At 41.3% G+C, this 20,410-nt stretch overlaps 4 protein-coding genes across 4 annotated transcripts; all 4 read right to left on the minus strand.

Moving 5' to 3' along the window:
* Positions 1 to 2,492: 2,492 nt before the first annotated feature.
* Positions 2,493 to 3,401, minus strand: LOC123020191 (olfactory receptor 14A16-like). Its single transcript, XM_044423621.1, has one exon. It carries the CDS (start codon positions 3,399 to 3,401, stop codon positions 2,493 to 2,495), a length of 909 nt encoding a protein of 302 aa, XP_044279556.1.
* A 681-nt stretch (positions 3,402 to 4,082) lies between these two features.
* On the minus strand, positions 4,083 to 5,006 carry LOC123020192 (olfactory receptor 14A16-like). The gene has a single exon (XM_044423622.1). The coding sequence runs from the start codon at positions 5,001 to 5,003 to the stop codon at positions 4,083 to 4,085; it is 921 nt and encodes a 306-aa protein (XP_044279557.1). The 5' UTR covers positions 5,004 to 5,006.
* Positions 5,007 to 9,471: 4,465 nt separating this feature from the next.
* Positions 9,472 to 13,258, minus strand: LOC123020193 (olfactory receptor 14I1-like). Its single transcript, XM_044423624.1, has 2 exons — positions 13,241 to 13,258; positions 9,472 to 10,404 (listed from the first exon to the last, which is right to left on the minus strand). Exon 2 carries the CDS (start codon positions 10,396 to 10,398, stop codon positions 9,472 to 9,474), a length of 927 nt encoding a protein of 308 aa, XP_044279559.1. The 5' UTR covers positions 10,399 to 10,404; positions 13,241 to 13,258.
* A 6,460-nt stretch (positions 13,259 to 19,718) lies between these two features.
* Positions 19,719 to 20,405, minus strand: LOC123020194 (olfactory receptor 14A16-like; the record flags this gene model as incomplete). Its single annotated transcript, XM_044423625.1, has 1 exon — positions 19,719 to 20,405. A coding segment is annotated over one exon (687 nt), but the record flags the coding sequence as incomplete, so codon positions are not given.
* Positions 20,406 to 20,410: the final 5 nt, after the last annotated feature.

Genomic DNA, 20,410 nt, shown 5'->3' on the forward strand with positions numbered 1-20,410 from the left:
CACTTGACACACTTTCTTCACTACATGCAAAAAACAAAAACACTTTTCTTGTGTACATCCAGGGGAGCTGTAAATGGCTCAGGCTGTTAAAATGTAATGAATGATCAACAAGAACATTCTGAATGTTGCCTTCGGAACATTTTCTGAATGCACAGGGTCCATAAATGGGAGTTAGGGTTAGGAAAACCTGGGTCCTGTATATATCCAGTGCCCTGACAATAGCCTAGTTCAGGTAAATAAAGCAGATGGTCAGGAAAGATGCCCTGACTGCTGCTTTTCTGCATGTTGTCTGAATGTACAGAGAGGATGCCTGGATAGCAGCAGCAGCTGCAGATTTGTATGCCACCCCATAGACCATCGTGCTCTCTGGGCAACTTTCAATAGAACCAACCCCCCCCCCCCCGCAAAATCATATCCCATACAGATACAATATATTTGAGCAATACAATCAAGCAATACAATATTTAGCTGTAAGCAATATAAAATCAAAACAAAACATAATAGTAATACATAATATCAATACATAATACTATACATGATATCAATAATAATAAGATATAGCTATAATCCCCCACACACATGAAGCCCAATTACCTGTCACTACAATAAAAGAAACACAGCCACTCAGTTCCATGTGGATTACACCCACACACAACAGGGTAATGCAAAAGGCTCACAGAAAAAGTGCTTGGTCTCCAAGGCCTCACCCAAGGGAAGTACCCAGTGCGGTATGGCCTCCTTCTCCTGGCTGGCTCCTTTTGAGGTGTCTCTCCCCTCCCCTGCCTCCTCAACAGCCCTGCTGTTTCTCCCACAAACAGCAATGGCAACCCTACATATCATCCCTATACATTCTCTTTCTAAATTGGACAGCTATTTTGTGCACTTTTTCTAACCAGTAGTGAAATCTGTGCCAACTGTCACCTGAAGACTACAGAGCTGTTCAAATTCAGACAGTTTGCATGCAATCTTTTTGGTTTGTGCAAATTGTCCAAATTCTTCACAGATCAAACTACAGTCATGCATTTTTATGAATGCTTATGTGCAAAAGTTTCAGTGTGCAGTGATCATGCTGACTCAGTCAGAATTTAAGTTACCAGGAAATGGAGAACAACTTATGGAACAGAAGTAATGTATGTGAATACTCAGTTGCTACTTTAGGCAGTAATATTGAGAAACAGAAAACAATGCATTTAACAAGGGCCAGACTTATTGAATTCACACAGTATCCAAAGAGTGTCTGTATAGGAAGCTAAATTTTACCGCCATCTGATGACTGCTGAAATTTCTAAGTGATGCCACCCAAAATTTGAAAGTGTTATACTTGTGACTTCCCATGCTCAAGGTTGCACTTTTCTTGATGAGTCTCAAGGCACATCTGAAACAATATCCCTAAAGGACCCACAAGTCAATGTGGGAGCCAAGTTTAAACTGGAAAGCAATCTACAGCTGGAATGTGAAAGTTAGGCTGGAATCCACCTCCCTGGTATAAGCCAGACTTATTTGTGTGTCCAGCCCTGGGCAAACTGCAAGTCAAGCTAATATAAAACCCATGAATGCTCAGAAACATGCATGGCAAAGTATGTAACTCTTTCTGCAAAGTACACAAAGTTCGCAAGTCACTTTGCAGAAGCAGAACTCTGCTTTCACAGCAGGAGGAAGGTGTACAAACTGCCTCATGGGCTCCCTTGGACTTCTACCTGCCAGATATCCATGTCCATGTCTGTTGTGAGGTGGACTTAAGGCAGAAACATGTGAGCCAGAGTCCAGGGACACAAGCTGAGAAAATCTGACAGATTCTTACCACCAAACCAGGTACCTCACACATTGCTACCTACAGCCCTAAGGAAAAGGCCTGGGGAATAAATATTCACAATGAAGTCACCTCGGTATGCCTGATCTATGCCCATCTAGTCTAAAAATAACTTCTGTACGTGCCTTGGAATGCAACATAAGTAATGTAAGCTGAATGCATCAGTTTCCCTAAATAAACAGCTTCCTTGCCCAACATCAGTGCAGAGTAGGCAAACAAACAAATTTATTGCCAGGGCCAATTTGATGGAAATTTTATTCATTCACTTATTATATTTATATCCCATAGGTTATTTTTTTAATTTTCCCTGCAAAATAAAATTTAGAAAAGCACATACACTTGGTTGGTTTACATGATCCTCTTCTCGATTTTACCTTCACAACATCCCTGTGAGTTTGGTTAGGGTGGGAGTAAGTGACTGACCCAAAGTTACCCAGGAAGCATCATGGATGACATTGGACTAGAACTGCAGTCTCCTGAGTTCCAGTGCAACCCCTGTCTCCTGGCACCATCACACCTTTCACTGCTATGTCAGCAAATTGTTCCCACATCTAGGCTTCCTGGCCATAACTGTTCTGCAAGGTTATGCAATACAAGACTGACTACTTACATGCAAAGTTGCATGATAGCTTAATTTAACAGGCAAACACTATAGGCACATATTTTAGGGTACAGGCCCAGATCAAAATATTTTTGACAAAGCAGCCTTGATCTCTTTGTTTCTCATGCTGTAGATGAATGGATTCAACATGGGAGGAATCATAGCATATATCACTGCAAAAGCTATATCCAGATCAGAGGACACATTAGTGAGAGGCCTTGCATAGGCAAAAACTGCACTGAATACAAACACAGAGACAACAATGAGGTGGGGAAGACAAGTGGAGAGAGCTTTTCTTTTTCCATGTACAGAGGGGATTTTGAGCACTGCAGCAAAAATCTGCATGTATGTTATGATAATAAAAACACAGGATGCCACTACTGTACTAGAGCTCAGTACAATAAGCCCAACTTCCACCAGATAAATATCAGAGCAGGAGAGCTTAATTAACTGTGGGACTTCACAGAAGAACTGATGGACAATATTAGAGCAAAAGGTGTTTGCAAATGTGCCACCAGTATGTAAAATGGCATAAAGAAGACCGATACTCCACCCAATGGTGACCATCTGTAGACAGGCTCCTTTGTGCATGATCCTCTCATACTGGAGGGGGTTGCAAATGGCAATGCAGCGATCATGTGCCATAATAATTAGGACAGAAAAATCTGTTGCCGCAAAGAAGAGAAAAAAGAAAACTTGAGCAACACATTCAAAATAAGAAATTGTCCTTTTTTTCACGAGGAACATAGCCATGGATTTGGGTACCATGACTGAAACTGTCCCCATGTCCAGAATGGCCAGATTCATCAGAAAGAAGTACATAGGGGTGTGTAATTTATGATCAAGGGAAACTATAATAATGATGAGAAGATTCCCTATCATTGTTATCAAGTATAGTGCTAAGAATACACAGAAGTATAAAATCAGAAGGTCTTGGATGTTTGAGAATTCCAGTAGTATAAAAGTGGTTGTGAAAGTAAGGTTGTTCATTTTCTGTTTCTTGCTTGCCTGTGGGAAGAAAAAAAGCTGCCATTAACAGTATTAAACAGTGACAGAGAATTTAATTCTGCCCTCCCTTTTATGGTCCTGAGAAAGATCACACCTATGCTATTTTCACTGGAAAGGAAGCTAGTAATGACATTGACCGGAGCTGTTTTTCCAAAATAAATAGCCACTGTTTGTCGTCAATCTTTGCCGGAAGCAACTAGGATAGGTATAGTCCTGCTCATATTTGGCTTGGGCTTTAGACAGTGATTGTAGGAAACATTGGTTTGGCAATTTTTGAATTGTTCTCATTCTTATTCTCCCCCTCGATTAGGCTTCTGGTGTTTAAACCTTTCCTTAAGGCAGTATTCAGAGTTTGGAATAAGGTATAATCCCCACTTTTCATATTTGCAATTCTGCAGGATCTAAATGTGGCTCACACTGTCCAGATTCCAAGATACTTTACCTCCAAACTTCAACTAGGAGAATGTCAGAACAGGAGAGTTTTAATAACTGAGCAATTCACCTTATTAGAAGGTGTTTGTAAATGTAATGCAAATGTGTAAGACCTGGCATACAGCAAAACAGTACTAATACAAAGACCAAATACAAACAAAAATATTAACATGGAAACAAACACATGTTTGCAAAAACATTCACAAAGAAAAGAATTGCACTTTTATACAATCAAAGAGATGTTTTGGAGGAATGCTCAACATCCAATAATTTCCACAAGGCAGCCTTGATCTCTTTGTTTCTCATGCTATAGATGAATGGATTCAGCATGGGAAGAATTATGCCATATAACACAGCGAAAGCAATGCCCAGATCAGGAGAAGCATCACTGGGAGGCCTCGCATAGGCAAAGATTCCACTGAATGCAAACAGAGCGAAAACAGTGAGGTGGGGAAGACAAGTGGAGAGGGCCTTTTTCTGGCTGTGTACAGAGGGGATTCTGAACACTGCAGAAAAGATCTTCACATATGTTACGATGATGAAGATGAAGCATCCTAGCCCTATATTACAACTTAGCACAACAATTCCAACTTCAACTAGGTAAATGTCAGAGCAGGAGAGCTTTAATAACTGTGGGATTTCACAGAAGAACTGACTGATAATATTGGAACAGAAGGTGTTTGCAAAGGTGCCACAAGTGTGCAATGTAGCATAAAGCAGACCCGCAAGCCACCCAAAGGCTACCATCTGAAGGCAGGCTTCCTTGTGCATGATCCTCTCATAGTGGAGTGGGTTGCAGGTAGCAACATTGTGGTCATGGGCCATGATAGTCAGGAGTGAAATATCTGTGGCTGCAAAGAATGCGTAAAAGAAAACTTGAGCCACGCATCCAGAGTAAGCAATTGATCTGTTATTCGTGAGGGACATAGTCATGGATTTGGGAACAAGGACAGAAATGCTTCCCAGGTCCACCATGGCCAAATTGATGAGGAAAAAATACATGGGAGTGTGCAGATGGTGGGCAAGGGCAATAGCAAAGATGATGAGAAGATTCCCTGTTACTGCTGTCAGATACAATACCAGGAATATGAGGAAGTGTAAGATCTGCAGTTTGCAGATGTCTGAGAATTCCAGCAGCAAAAATGTAACCATGAAGTAAGATTGCTCATGTTATCTTCTGTGCTTGAAGTCACCTATAGGAGGAAAGAGAAGAGAACTAATATTGAGAAATTGGAAGTGCATCGGACCCACCTAAACGCTGTAGCCTGCCCCAAATTGAGTCCCTTTCCATCTATCCTGGTGCTGTTCAAGAGATGCTGGCTTCCCTTGGAAGTGATCAGAAGTCAAGTTGGACCTTGCAGGAGATTTTTAATGCAATACTGGCTTTAGAAAGGCAATGTGGCCCCAAAATTACAGACGCTTCTTAATGGTGCTCTCAACTAGGGGCAAGTCCCTATTTTTGAAGGGATGAAATGTGCAAGTTTTGTTTGTTTAGGATCAGTCTTATCCAAGCACAAACTAAATACCTTCCTGATATTAGTGATCCTGACATGCATGCCCACCCAGATTGTGCGTGTGTGCTTGTGTATGTGTGAGTGCGAAGATACTAAGCAGTTTGAAGTGACTTTGGTGCTCCTTCTATGAGCCTGACCTTCCATTCATGCAAGGCAGATCCTGGATTAGACCATTGTTCATGAAATTTGGGCAAGGGCGCATATATGGGAAAAGGATTCTGAAGATTCCCTCCTGCTCCCAGCACCCTGTAGATTGTTTTCCCCACTCTTCCTACTTATAGTTTTATGACAAATTGTATGCTACTCCTGTGTATAAAAGTAAAGCAAAACTGGACATGTTAAATGTTGCAACTATTCCTAGCAAAGCGAGCTGCAGATAAACACCAAGTGACTTGGGTTTTGTTTAGACTGCAACTGCTTCTTTTAGACAGCTACAATCCCTGAAAATTGAACAGTGTTAATCAGCCTGGTGTAAAAGCAACTGAAGAATTCTGGGGTGACCAAAGGTTACCAGTCCTGCTACTTGGTGTTTCTAAGAGTTCAAGAAATGGTACAGATGAATTGAGGTTTTATCTTCCTACAGAATGCAGCACATAATCTGTGCAGATTTTTCCCCAAGTAGATACTTCTGCAGAACACGAAATGCATGGAAGCAATGTTGGAGGATTGAACTCATACAAGGAACCCTTTGCTCTGGTTTCTCAAAGAAAATAATCTCATTGCACAGCTTCCTGGTAATGGAGTGACTTCTACCACCACACATACATATGTACACCTCAAATGTCTAATTTTTAATCTAAATGTTAATTCCAAGGTCTTCACTGTATTCACTAATACCTTCACTGGTTCATACTACTGTGTCAACATAGAAAACTTTCAGTAAACTGCATTTTGTCATATGAAGTATTTGAGAGCCAACTGAAGATACCTTAGGAAATGCATGGTCAAAAGAAACTGCATGGATTGGTTCAGTGATTCTCCTTTAGCCCCAGCAAGTTCAGTAACTAGAAGAACTGGGCGAGCAGCAGCTCCTTTCAAGCAAAATTGTGTGTATATGCAAAGAATTTGTCAGCTTGGATGTCAGAGAAGAGGAACAAAAAAGACTGAGCACAACTCTGGACTGAGCCTGGTGCACAATACGCAACGAGATTTACCCAAACCCCTGCAAGCCTTTCCAGTGGGCACCCTACCTTCTGCCGTGGACGTCCTCCTCCAGCTGCTCCAGCTGCTTCAACTGATCAGTTGCCTGGAGGGTGCAAGTCGAAGCATCTCCTCATGCAAGCAACTGCACTCATGCTGTGGCAACTGCCACAGAATGTGCTGCTAGTTATTTGCATCCACCATAATATTACAGTGTCTGCAGAGTTAGAAGAAAGAGACCAGAGCGAGTGGCAGTGTATCGCTACAGTCTACCTGGGAATAAGCATCTTTTCAACTTGCTTGGGCTTCTGTGGACATTGCTCCCAAGAGGCATGCACACTGAAAGAGAACAGGTTGTTGAATTTCCCTCCTACACTTACAGCTAGAATGGGGAGTCAGTGGAAAGCAAATCCCTATCCTCACATCAAAGGTCTTTAAGTCTTCAGATGGCAATTGAGACAGTAATGGCTTACTAATATTAGGAGCAACTTCATGTGTGAAAATAATCGGGTCCTAAATTTGCAGCAACTGATAGTTACATCATGCATGGAAAGGATAGCCATTTATTACTGTTTTGGATTCTTGGGAACTTACCCCTGAGAGAAACTCCCCACACAACACCAAACACACACGCACACACTCACACACCCCATGCTCATTTATCCTTTTGTAGGACAAGCAAACAAACAGATAATTAGAAGATGCCATATTTTTCTGAATATGTAATAAACAAGGGATTTTTGCTATCACTATTTTGAAGTATTGTTGGCAATAATATAATGTTGAAATATCTCAGGATATGTGTAGTGGTCATATGAGTAAACAGAATACTTCCATAAAAATATGGGAATGCAATGAGTTATGATAATCGATCCAGAAAAATCCAGTTATTAACCTCAAGAGAGCACTTTGATAGGTGTCAGTGCATGCCAAGAAAATGTGACACTTCTTATTCCAGATTGGGCAATATGGACAGCCTAACTCTGAACCCTTGAAAGATCAGATTGGCATTTTTGGGGTGAGGGGGGCCTTTCTTTTCTCCAGGCTAAACATGCCCAATTCTTTCCATCTGTCCTCATAGGGCTTTGTTTCCAATCCCCTGGTCATCTTTGTTGTCCTCCTTTGATCCATTTCCACTTTTTCTGTCTTTCGTGAAGTGTGGCACCCACAACTGGACACAATACTCAAGATGGGTCCTAAGTAGTGCTGAACAGAGGGGAATCAGCACCTCACTTGATTTGGAAGCGATACTTAAGGCAGCCCCAACTCTCCTTTGCTGTTTTGCAGGCACATTGCATTGTTGGCTCATATTCAGCTTGTGATCTACAGCAATTCTGGGATCCTTCTTGCTTGTAGTATTGCTGAGCCAACTATCTCCCATCTTGTACATGAGCATGTGGTACTCTTTTCCTAGCTGTAGAACTGGTCATTTGTCCCTACAGAAATTCATTCTGTTACTTTCAGCTCAGTGCTCCAGCCTCCCAAGATCACTTGGAATTGTGTTTCTGTCTTCCAGGGTGAGGCTAAATTATTTATTTTGTGTGGATCTGTGATCTTCCCATGTCCTGAATGCAGCATTGCTGGCAAAAGAATAGTTCACCCATTTCCTGCCATATTTTTCCTGCTCAGACGACACTTTCAAACCACTTATTCACTTATGGAGAAGGTTATAAAGGGAGAAGGACTGAAGTGTTCAAAATTATCCATGGTGTTGAGGAAGTAGAGAGGGAGATATTTCTCTCACTTTCCCATAAGGTAAGTACCAAAGGTCACACCATGATGTAGGCGGGAGATGCAAGACAGATCAAAGGAAGTGCTTCTTCACACTGTGCTTAGCTGAACCATGGAATTTCTTACTGCACACTTTGAACAGGCCATTGTAATATTTCCTAGTTTTATTTAATAACTTACTGATCATATTTTATATTCAAATGTATTTTCTACAGCTGAAGGTGACTGGGTTATGGAGGAAATTATTGTATGAATGGAGAGGAAAGCATTAACACAAGAAGGTTCATAAATCTGAATACTTATAGAACCCTACACATATTTATGGTAATTTTTGAGGTATGGAACTTTAACTCAAAAACTGTGATTATCAGCCATGCATGTCAAAAATGTGTTGGAGTGGCTACTTATGGTACAATTTCTCTCCCAACAGATTAAATCCTTCATTAATCCCTAACTGTACTTCTCTGAAACACTGACTATTTTTTATCTTCCTGAATGAGTGTGCTGAGGCCAAAAATTCACTTTTGTTCATTGCCTGCCCATGACAGAGAAGGAACACCATCAAGTAATTTTTTATAAAATATAACATTACATAACTGATCCTTATTGTTTGGCCATCAAAAAATTTTCTTCATGTGGTTGGTACTAGACTCTATCATGTTTCTGTTATTCTTTGACATATTTATTTTGACCCAGATGCTCTCAATAGGACTATCAGACTCATTTTCTTGAATTTCTGTGCAGGGATAACTATTTTTAACATATAATGTAACTCTACCTCCCTTTTTATTTTGTGTGATCATTTTGAATGAGTTATACTCTTCAATCACTATATTCCACTTATGGAAGCTATCCAAACATGTTTCAGCAGTGCTCATCAACTCTTATTTGCCTTCATGTACTACAAGTTCAAGTTCATTCTGCTTCTTTCCTATGCTCTGGCAATCATGTATAGACACTGAAACCCATGTGCTGTAAGGTCTGGCTTCTTTCCTACATTATTCTGCAGGCTATTGGGGAACTACGAGTGTTCTTCTCTCTGCTTGGGCCATTGGTATTTTGACCTGGGCAAAGTCCTACTTCCTACTGCCCTGGCCGCAACTTCATCTCTGCCCTAATGTTTTCTAATAGAAGGAATAACTGTTAATTGTACAAACTTAATAAGTATAGAAATAGCCATTTCCATGCAGAAAATGATATAGCCCCTTGCTTACAGAAAAATTCTACAGGCAGTTTCAGAGCAAACCCCTAAATCTTATTAGCTTCCACAAAGCAGCCTGGATTTCTTTATTTCTCATGCTGTAGATAAACGGATTCAATATGGAAGGAATTATAGTATAAATCAGAGCAAAAACTATGTCTTGATCAGAAGCAACATCACCAGGAGGTCTTGCATAGGCAAAAAGCCCTGTGAATACAAGCACAGAGACTACAGTCAGGTGGGGAAGACAAGTGGAGAGGGCTTTCTTTTTACCATGCACAGAGGGGATTCTGAGCACTGCAGAAATTATCCTCATGTATGTTAGGAGAATGAAAATGAAGCAGCCTAGTGCTGCACTACAGCTCAGTACTAGAAGCCCAGCTTCAACGAGGTAAATGTCTGAGCAGGAGAGCTTTAGTAACTGTGGGACTTCACAGAAGAACTGACGGACAATATTAGAACAGAAGGTGTTTGCAAATGTGCTACCAGTATGTAAAGTGGCATAAAGAAGACCAATAATCCACCCAATGGTGACCATCTGTAGACAGGCTCCTTTGTGCATGATCCTCTCATACTGGAGGGGGTTGCAGATAGCAACATTGCGATCCTGTGCCATTATAATAAGGAGGGCAAAATCTGTTCCTGCAAAGAAGAAGTAAAAGAAAACCTGGGCAATGCATCCAAAATAGGAAATTGACCTGTCATTCATGAGGGACATCGCCATGGATTTGGGCAGCATGACTGAAACTGTCCCAATGTCCAGCATGGCTAAATGCATCAAGAAGAAGTACATGGGGGTATGCAGGCTGTGATCAAAAGCTACTGTAATGAAGACAAGAAGGTTCCCTGTTAGTGCTGTCAGGTACAATGTCAGGAACACGAAGAAGTGCAAGAGCTGCAGTTCTCGGATGTCTGAGAATTGAAGCAGCAGAAACGGCATCATGGAAGTAGTATTGCTCATTTTGTCCTCACTACTCACCTACCACCTGCAGAAAGAAGAAGGCAAAAACTCTAAGTCTGGTAATATAAATTAGTTCTCAACAGGCTGTGGAGGTATGTTCAACAGATAAAATGGACAAGCATTACTGCCTCCCTGGCAATGAGAAAACATGGGGGAATTGGACAATATGATGGGTCTTCCCATTCTCCACTGTGAGGAGCTATGAGCCTGCTCTCAAAGCTGGTCCAGAGAGACAGGGAATGCCGCAGTGTTGCTTGGATGATACAGAGATGTGCTTTTCCTTCCAGCCAGCAGAAAATGCATGCCCCCCCCTTTTTTTTTTTTGCTCAGATTTCCACCTGCAGAACCCAGGGGAACAACATAAGAAATGGTTCCCTTTCCATAAGAGAAAGAACTTCCACAATGGAGTGCACTCCAACGTTGGAATTCAGTTGCTAGGGAGAAGTTACTACTTAGAGGTCTCAAGGATTACCGGGCATGGAAGAGAATGGTTGCACTGTATCCAAGTAAAGCAGTGTGTGTGTGCATGTGAAGGAGAGTGGTCGATGGGCAAAAGGGAAATTAGAGCACAGTCCTCATTTCTTGTTCAGGAATGCAGGTGTGGTCTATGTAAAACAGAAAATACCACTGTGGAAGGAAAAAGAGAGACTGGTTTCATGAAATCAGTGAGGAGAAATGGGTCATCATGACTTACTTTCCCCACTCACACTTGCTGGGTGTCAGATCACTAATTAACATGATTACCCTTTGCTGGTAATCAATTCTTGTGACCTCTGAATTTGGTGAAACTGGGATGGTTTAAAAACCTTGCTGAAACACATGGTTTTCTCAAAAGATTCAGGGTGGTTTGTAAATCATCCCACACACCCATCGTCTCCAGATAACATGTCAAGACATGTCAGGATGACTAATTAGGCTAATTATGTGCTTCGGACCCAATGTTCAAGAGAGGGATTAAACCACCATTGTTTTTTACCCCCCTTTTCCAGTTTCCCCCCTTTTTTCCAGGCATACCCAGGATTTTGGTACTTTAAAAAGGGATTATGGTACTTAGCAGTTTTATGCAGAAAAAATTAACAAGATTTTTATTAAATGAAAATTAATCATGTTGCCAGAATTGCCTCTTCTTCCTCCATGTACTTGTGTGCTGCCTCCCTTGTGTGCTAACAAACTGCAGATAGTAGAGATTGAAGGATGGAAGCAGCCATTTCTACAGCCACTCTTGCCAGGAAGCTTCTAATGTTTCCATTCCCACAATGGTAAAATAGTGACCCCAGGTCGAGATGCCAGAGAAGTCACATTGAAGCATGGAAACCTTCGGACAGACTCCTGATTCTCTCCATGGTTTCACAAAACTTATCCTACCACGGAGCAACTCTGGAACTTGGACTGGACAGCACCCCAGACCTAAAAGAGTAACATTTCACCTTGGCTTCTCCTGTGTGTGAACCTGCTCAATGAGGCCACACTGTACATGTCTAATGTAAAAACCTATAAATAAAGGCCTAGCCTAGGGTAACAGACCAATGTGAATTCAGATGAATGGATGTCACTGGCTCAGAAGGCCACTTTTCATGCCAAAGCATGTCCAGTGGATGAAACCAATCCAATGTGGGTTTGTGTTCATGTGCAAATAAACACATAACTAGTGCAATTGTTAAGGCAGCTGCATAACCCTGAAGATCATTAGTTACATGAGGTTTCATTGCTATCATCATCCTATACTTTCATCAGTGGACCAAACTGAGAAACAATTAGAACCATCTTAATGACTAAATAGGTAAGGACACACAAGTTATCTCTCTACTACCACCACCTGGACAGAGCAAGTTGACTAGGAATGGCTATGTGGAGGCATATCTCATGAGGGTCTTCCCTTAAGAATCCTGTCACATCCTTTTAAAAGTGTTATATTAAGTACAATAAGTAATTATTCAGTTCTGCTGCCACCATAACATGTGAAACCTCTTATTTACTTAGAACCCTTTACTCGTAAACTACATGGATAAAGCAAAACAGAACAGAGGTTGGTACAAGTGAAACAAGGGCATGGTGAATGTATTTTAAGTTCAGTTCAACTATGGCAGAGTATACTTACTTCAAGCTGAGGAGCCTTAAAAAGCAAAATATTATATATTCCTTCACATGCATTATGTATGTATGTATGTGTGTGTGTGTGTGTGTGTGTATATGTGTACATATATATATATATATATATATATATATATATATATATATATATAGTTACCATATGCTATTGTGCACTATTGTGTATTGAAATACATCCCTCAGAATCTACAATGGAACTCCTTTTAGTTTAAGAAGCAGATGCTGTGATAGCTAGAGTCACATGTCCTATCCAGCCCTTAAGTGTGTACTAAAATCGTTGTGTGAAAGCAACAACTATGAAATGGACTGAGACTCCATATTCATTCTGTGCACACAAGCATTTAATTGTTCAGTAAGCCAAGCTCCAAACCAAACTCCATCCAGGCAGATGCAGAAGGATGCACTTGCATCTTTCCCTCTGGTTGCTGTTCACTGAGGTACTTCTCATTCTTCTCCCAGGGATTCACCAAGAGTCATCCATTTCACCCAGCAACCTCTACTGATGCAGGTACACTGCCATGCACACTCTGTCTGGTCTCTCCTTTCCCCTAAAAGCTTCCCCTCAGACTCCTCACTTTCAGTCCTTTCCCAGATCTTCCTTGAGCCAGTTTCTTCTGCAAGTTGCTAGTTCAGTTTTTCTTCAGCTGTTAGCCTCTGCTTCTCTAGGCTCTCCATAAACTTTTCAACAAACACCTCTCCTCTTCTTCCTCACAGTTCATCTAGAATGCTCTGCCTCTGGGTCCTCATATCTGCCTACCAACTATCTGGCTTCTCCAACTGGTCTTTACCAGTGCTGCATGAGTCTTGATGTTCTCTCCAACCAGGATCCTCCAGAAAATCAGCTCATTTTGCTGTGGAACTATTATGGACCAGGACACTTAATGTGGAATATCCACAAACTTGCCAATGCTAACTGTACAGTGGATGCTCACAGGAAACATTAATCGATAAATTGATAAGATGAAGGACAACAAAATCTGAGAAAATTTTTCAATTACCAAAATAATTGAAATGTTTCCAGATAGACACTGAGATCCAACTTCTCCTCAATCTTCTTTCAGGATACGATGCATCAAGAAGTCCATGCAATTGCTTTCAGGTAGTTGAGGCTGGTAGGATTTTCTTCTTTAGACTAGCATTAAAAGCTTTTCACATGTAAAGATAATTGAGATACTCCATGTATTACAGCATGGATGGAAAGGAGAGTCATTTAAACCTTTGTTGTTTTCTTGGGATTTTACGGTTGCCTGGAATAAAAGTCTCAAGAGTCCACACAACTGATCACAAACCACTGTTGCAATCCCCACCTCAGCTTTCTTAACCAGCTGAACCAGATAATGAGGGCATGGTAAATGCTTGAGGAGCCATAAAAATGACTACACTTCTTGAAAGGCATATCATTTAATCAACAAAAGATTCTACTCTATATAAGAAAATGCTAGGTTTCCAAAAGAAGATAAAGGAACAGGCATGGAATAAATCCTTCCTTGACGTATGACAATTGGATTTCCCAGGAAAACCAAAATACATGATTTGTTCCAACTGGACACCCAGAGAATAATCATGTCAGTTCTCATTGCTCCAGTACACCCTTCATCTGTGCATCAGCCATGCACAAATATTGAGGCCAACAACTGTTTTCCACATTCTAAATTGTTTCACTTCAGTTGCCCTCACCTTCATAAATTTAGGGAAGACCCAATATGATCAATAGGGATGACCTCAAAATTGGTTCCAGATTTGATACAGTCATTTATTTATTTATTTATTTATTTATTTATTTATTTATTTATTTATTTATTAAAACATTTCTATGCCGCCCCTTGCTGAAGCCTCGGGGTGGCTCACAACATAGAACCAACTGGTGAGTCTCTGCATCCCAGAGAGAGCTGTATGCAACCAAGAGACTTGTTCCTTTTGAGCCGCCTGCCACTTTGACAATATCTGAAAGGACTCCCTTCTCCTTGCTCTGTAAACCTGAGCCAGAAGAAGATGCGGTAGGTGGGTGTACAGGGCAAACAGCCCCTTAAGAGAGGCTAACTTGTCAGCAGCACCTCAATAATTTCAACAGCAAAATTAAATTATTTTTAGAGTATTTTGATTCTTAAATAGTATTTGAAATCACAACCCATATTCTGCAGCTTCTTTTCAAAGTCTAATGTTTTCTGGAGTTTTGCCTTTGTATACATCTGTACCATCAAAGCAACAAGTAGTTTGGTTCCTTGTCCTATTATTTTTCAGTGTAGTCCAAACCATTCATGAAGGCAATCCTATGGATGCTGAGACAGAAAAAATCTCCTACAACTCTTAATGCAGTGCTAGTCTAAACATTTTCCAGATTGAGTCCTTATTGACAAAGAAAACTGTTTGTGTATTTTTGTGCTAATGCAGCTGCCAAAAACATCAAAAATAAAAATAACTGCCAAGATTGTGCAACTATCCACATAAAGCGTGAAAACATGTTTTGGAGAGATTTGCATGTTTGAGTTGATGTAAGCAAAATCACATTTGCACACACACACATTTGCAGATAATTCAAGTATTCAGAGGGATGGAAGACCCTCTGAATCCATCTATTGGGGACCCTATCTATAGGCCCCCAATAGACGGATGGAGAAGTTTTTGCAGCAGGTTGGATTCCCATGTTCCCTCCTCGCCTTGTGTCTCATATGCACACATTCATGAGGCAACTACTCAGGAGCAGTGTCTGTGTACCTCCATCTTCCCTCCAAATGGTGGCACATATCCCATCAGTCCCTGCAGCTGGGAGCCAGTTCCAGCATGCCTGCCTCTCCAGCACTGGTCCGCACGGATCCCTGAGTATGTTTTCAGCCAGCCACTGCTATTTTTTCCCAGCTGCTCCACAGAACCCCCATCTACTCATTAGTGTAGAACAGCAGAGCTGCACTCACCCCCACCACCACACTTCCTGCCTGTGTGTAAGCATCCACACATGCTTCCCCCTTCACCCGCAGCACATGTGCCCGAATATCACCCCCTATGTGCAGGATTTGCACATGCTGCCAGGGCTGTCTCCCCCTGATAGCCCAGCAAATGGAGGACAGCAGCATGGGCACCAGTGACAGCAATGGAGGCAACATGGTGTGCCATGCTGGGCACACCCCTCTCTGGTGGCAAGGCCCATGCATCGCTCCAGCACAGGGTGGTGACAAGACAGGAGCTCCAGGTACAGCTGCCCTCATGACCATGCTGCTCTCTGCCTTCCCCAATGTTCCCCTGCCCTCCCACCATGTTATCACTGTGTCAAGGCTTCACTTCTCACTGCTGTGCCAGCTTTGAGAGGGCATTCAAGAGAGAGAGAGAGATGGCCATCTCATGAGGCATGCACAAGAGTGCATGCTGGGATGCAGGAGGAGTGTGGAGACAACCAATCATCTGTTGCTAGGTGGACAGAGCAAAGGAAAATGGCATCTGGAAAGGCTGCGGCCACTGTAGCTGTTCTAGCCAAAACAAGGAAGCAGCTGAAAAATGTTGTAACATAATGACAAACAATGCTGAAATGTCGAAACCTTAGAACAAATTATCAGTTCTCCATGGTGAATCACAGCAACCAAACATTTCACCATGCTTCCTGTATTCAAACATAACAACAAGCAATTCCTGCCATGGTTTCTTATGTGTGAAAACAGTGAATGTCTAGTTTGACTGACAGTGTCATTGCTTTCTCATGTGGAAGAGATCAACATGGCTATTGGACTGCCGGTATAGTTGTTCTCCTCCTGAACAAAAAAGAACCCTTTCTCCTTTCTACATTCTTCTTCGACTGGCTGCATACACAATGGCAAATTCTCCTTCCTGGTTGGACTATCCTCACAGAACAATCATGGAAACAGCATTAGGAGAATGCCAAACTCCTAAAAGCTTCCACGGGGCATTTTTGAGGTTCCTGTTTCTCAGACTATAGACCACTGGATTCATCATGGATGGAACTGTGGTATATATAATAGCAAAAGCCATATCTTCCTTAGATGAGGTGATAGTCAGAGGCCTCATATATGCAAAGATACCACTGAAAACAAAGACAGAGACAACAGTGAGATGAGAAAGGCAGGTGGAGGGGGCTTTTTGCTTCCCCTCCATGGAAGGGTTCCTCAGCACTGTGGAGAAGATCTGCACATAGGATAGGTTGCAATAATAAAAACAAAGCAGCTAAATGAAATACAACAACTAAGGACAAGAAGCCCAACTTCAACTTGGTACAGGTTTGAACAGGTGAGCTTCAACAGTGCTGGAACTTCACAAAAGAATTGGCTGACAAAGTTGGATCAAAAAGTGTTAGAAAATGTACACCAAGTATGAACAGCAGCACAAAGAAGACCACAAAACCAAGCACTAAGTGCCATCTGTATACAAGCTCTTTTGTTCATGATTGCCTCATATAGAAGTGGATTGCAGATGGCAACATACCGGTCATGTGCCATTATCGTTAGGAGGGCAAAGTCTGATACTACAAAGAAGAAAAAGAAGACTTGAGCAACACATGCAGAATAAGTAATCATCCTGCTCTTCATGAATGAATTTGCCATGGATTTAGGAAGAATGACTGAAATGGAGCCAAGGTTCATCATGGCCAAGTTCATGAGGAAAAAGTACATGGGTATGTGGAGGTGATGGTCAAGCACTACAATGGCAATGATGAGCAGATTTCCAATCATGGTTGCCAAGTACAACACAAAGAAGTGTACGGTTTGTAGTTCTCGGTTCTCAGAGATTTACAACAGCAAAAAGCCAAAGTTCAAGGTGAAATTGGACATCTTTCTGCATTTTGTGTTTCCTGAAAAGGTGGAAAAAGAACCATCACTCTTCTAATAATAGCCATAGTAGTTTACAAGTGGGAGTACAAGTGATGCTGTTCAGGATTCCATTTTTCTTTTCCAGTTCACATGCAACTGAAATACACAAGTTACATTTGATTCTTCTTTTGTAAAATTGCTAATGTTTTTATTTCTCTAAACCTGAGATGTTCACAGGCATGTTTCTTCCTCCCTCTCATTTCTGAGTTGCCACACTATGGCTACAATCCTGCTGTCATTCACCACCTGCATTTGCTATAGGAGGAGAAGATATTAAACCTTACTCCATAGAATATCTTAGGGTGCAGTCACATGGCTGCTAGACACAATCTTGTTTAGATGGCCAGAGGAAAAGTATTCTGAGCTCAGAACTGGGACTCAGAAGTTTGTGCTGGGGCTCTGGAGTTGGAGCACCCTTCCTCTGCCCTTACAGCTGGTGCAGAAAGCACCATGCTGGCTGAAGCTCTGGGGTTAGAAAACAAACCAAGATATTTTTTGGGTGTGGGGAGGAGCTGGGAGGAAGGACACATCCATATGCTGTAAGGAATCCTGCTGATGCCTCAGCATCCTCTCCTCAAAAGCCGGGCACAAACTTTGACATGACTGAAATGTTTTGGGGAACAAGAGGAATTCTGAGGCTACCCTTTCCTCTGCTTCTCCCACCATCTATAAGATGCCTATCACACTCTTAGTTCAGAAGGTTCTGGACAGCCACTTTGGATTTACTCTGCCATTCTGCATGGGCAGAAAAGACAGGATAAAATAATCAGTTCTTATCAAGAAATAGGCCACAACTGCTTTAAACCTGTTGCATGTGTATGTAGAAGCAAAATCAAAGTGAAAGAGAATTTTCACACTTATAATCAGTAGTACCTAAAACTGCAACAGCTGCTGTTGTTGATCAATCAATCAGAAACTGTATAGAAGAATCACATCTATTTTTTCTTCCTGTTTAAAATAGAGCTAAGTTCATTTAAGGAAATGATAATACATTATTTTAAAAAACCCTTATACTTTAAGATGCTATATAAAGGGCTTTCTATGATCAATGAAGCTCTAAACAGCTGGGAAAACACAACAGTGAAGAGTGGAGCCATTTCTGATTGTGGTCTTACGGTATGATCTCCCATGCTGTAGTTTGTTATGCCTTGGAGTTGAATGGGTTTTGGTGGCAGAGATGTCTGTTCTCTGCAACAGACACACACAGAGTTGGTTGATATGTCATGGCAGCCCGTCATAAGGAAGACTGTTAGAGATAAGAAGGAGATGAGACTGAGAAACAGGCACACATACATGTATTTTACTGAAATACATGTATGTGTGCCAAGTATCATTGAAAAAAGGAGTTAGCCAGTGTGGTGTAGTGGTTAAGAGCATGGGACTGGAACTCAGACTATCTGGGTTCGAGTCCCCACTCGGCCATGGAGCCAACTGGGTGACGTTGGGCCAGTCACAGACTCTCAGCCCAACCTACCTCACAGGGTTGTTGTTGTGGGGATAAGATGGAGGAGGAGAATGATGTAAGCTGCCTTGAGTCCTTTGAGGAAAAAGGCAGGATATAAATAGAAAAAATAAAATAAAATAAATAAATTCATCTTTTTCAGAGCAATAAGTGAGTCCATGTTTTTTCCATCCAAGCAATTTAAACTTTCTCTTGCAATGAACACAGCTTGTGACACTGTTTCCCCACCTTGGCTTCAACTTTTGCAATGTATTAGTAGCACATAGTTGTAAAGTGCACAGGAAGAAGAGCTGTTTAATCTTGATTTAGGTTCTTGGGATTTTACTCCCATGGGGGCAGTATGACATATCAAGAAAAATTACAGACCCTCCTGTAGCTGATGCAATACTTTTTGTAATGAACCTAAAGAGACAATTAACACTTGACACACTTTCTTCACTACATGCAAAAAACAAAAACACTTTTATGCCTGGATAGCAGCAGCAGCCGCAGCAGATTTGTATGCCACCCCATAGACCATCATGCTCTCTGGGCAACTTTCAATAGAACCAACCCGCCCCCCCCGCAAAAGCATATCCCATACAGATACAATACATTTGAGCAATACAATCAAGCAATACAATATTTAGCTGTAAGCAATATAAAATCAAAACAAAATATAATAGTAATACATAATATCAATACATGATACTATACATGATATCAATAATAATAAGATATAGCTACAATCCCACACACACACATGAAGCCCAATTACCTGTCACTACAAAATAGAGGCTGGTAGTGATAGCGAACAATCTCTGTAATAGGAGAAATGCTTATCAATTTTTTTAAAAAAAGTCATCTTTAGCGAAAGACTGAACATTACAGGAAAAATGGAAACAAAGCATTCACATGCAGGAGAACCAAAATAGGTTTTATTGAACAACACAGAATCATGTTACAGAGGAATGTTCAAAATCCAGCAATTTCATTAAAGCAACCTTGATGTCTTTGTTTCTCATACTATAGATGAATGGATTTAGCATGGGAGGAAGTATAGTATATATCACAGCAAAGGTTATGTCCAGAACAGAAGTGTCACTGGGAGGCTTCGCATAGTCAAATATTGCACTGAATATGAGCAAAGAGACAACAGCCAGGTGAGGAAGGCAGGTGGAGACGGCTTTCTTCTGACCATGTACAGAGGGGATCCTGAACACTGCAGAAAAGATCTTCACATATGTTATGATGATGAATATAAAGCATCCTACTGCTATATTACAACCTAACACAATGAACCCAACTTCAATTAAGTATATATCAGAGCAGGCAATCTTTAATAACTGTGGGATTTCACAGAAGTACTGACTGACAATATTGGAACAGAAGGTGTTTGCAAAGGTGCCACAAGTGTGCAATGTGGCATAAAGAAGACCAGCAAGCCACCCAAAAGCTACCATCTGAAGGCAGGCTTCCTTGTGCATGATTCTCTCATAGTGGAGTGGGTTGCAGATAGCAACATTGCGGTCATAAGCCATTATATTTAGGAGTGAAAGATCTGTGGCTGCAAAGAAGAAAAAAAAGAAAACCTGAGCTATGCATCCAGAGTAAGCAATTGACCTGTTATTTGTGAGGGACATAGCCA

This window comes from Varanus komodoensis, unplaced genomic scaffold (assembly GCF_004798865.1).
Source record: "Varanus komodoensis strain SLA01 unplaced genomic scaffold, ASM479886v1 scaffold142, whole genome shotgun sequence".
Classification (NCBI taxonomy): Eukaryota; Metazoa; Chordata; class Lepidosauria; order Squamata; family Varanidae; genus Varanus; species Varanus komodoensis.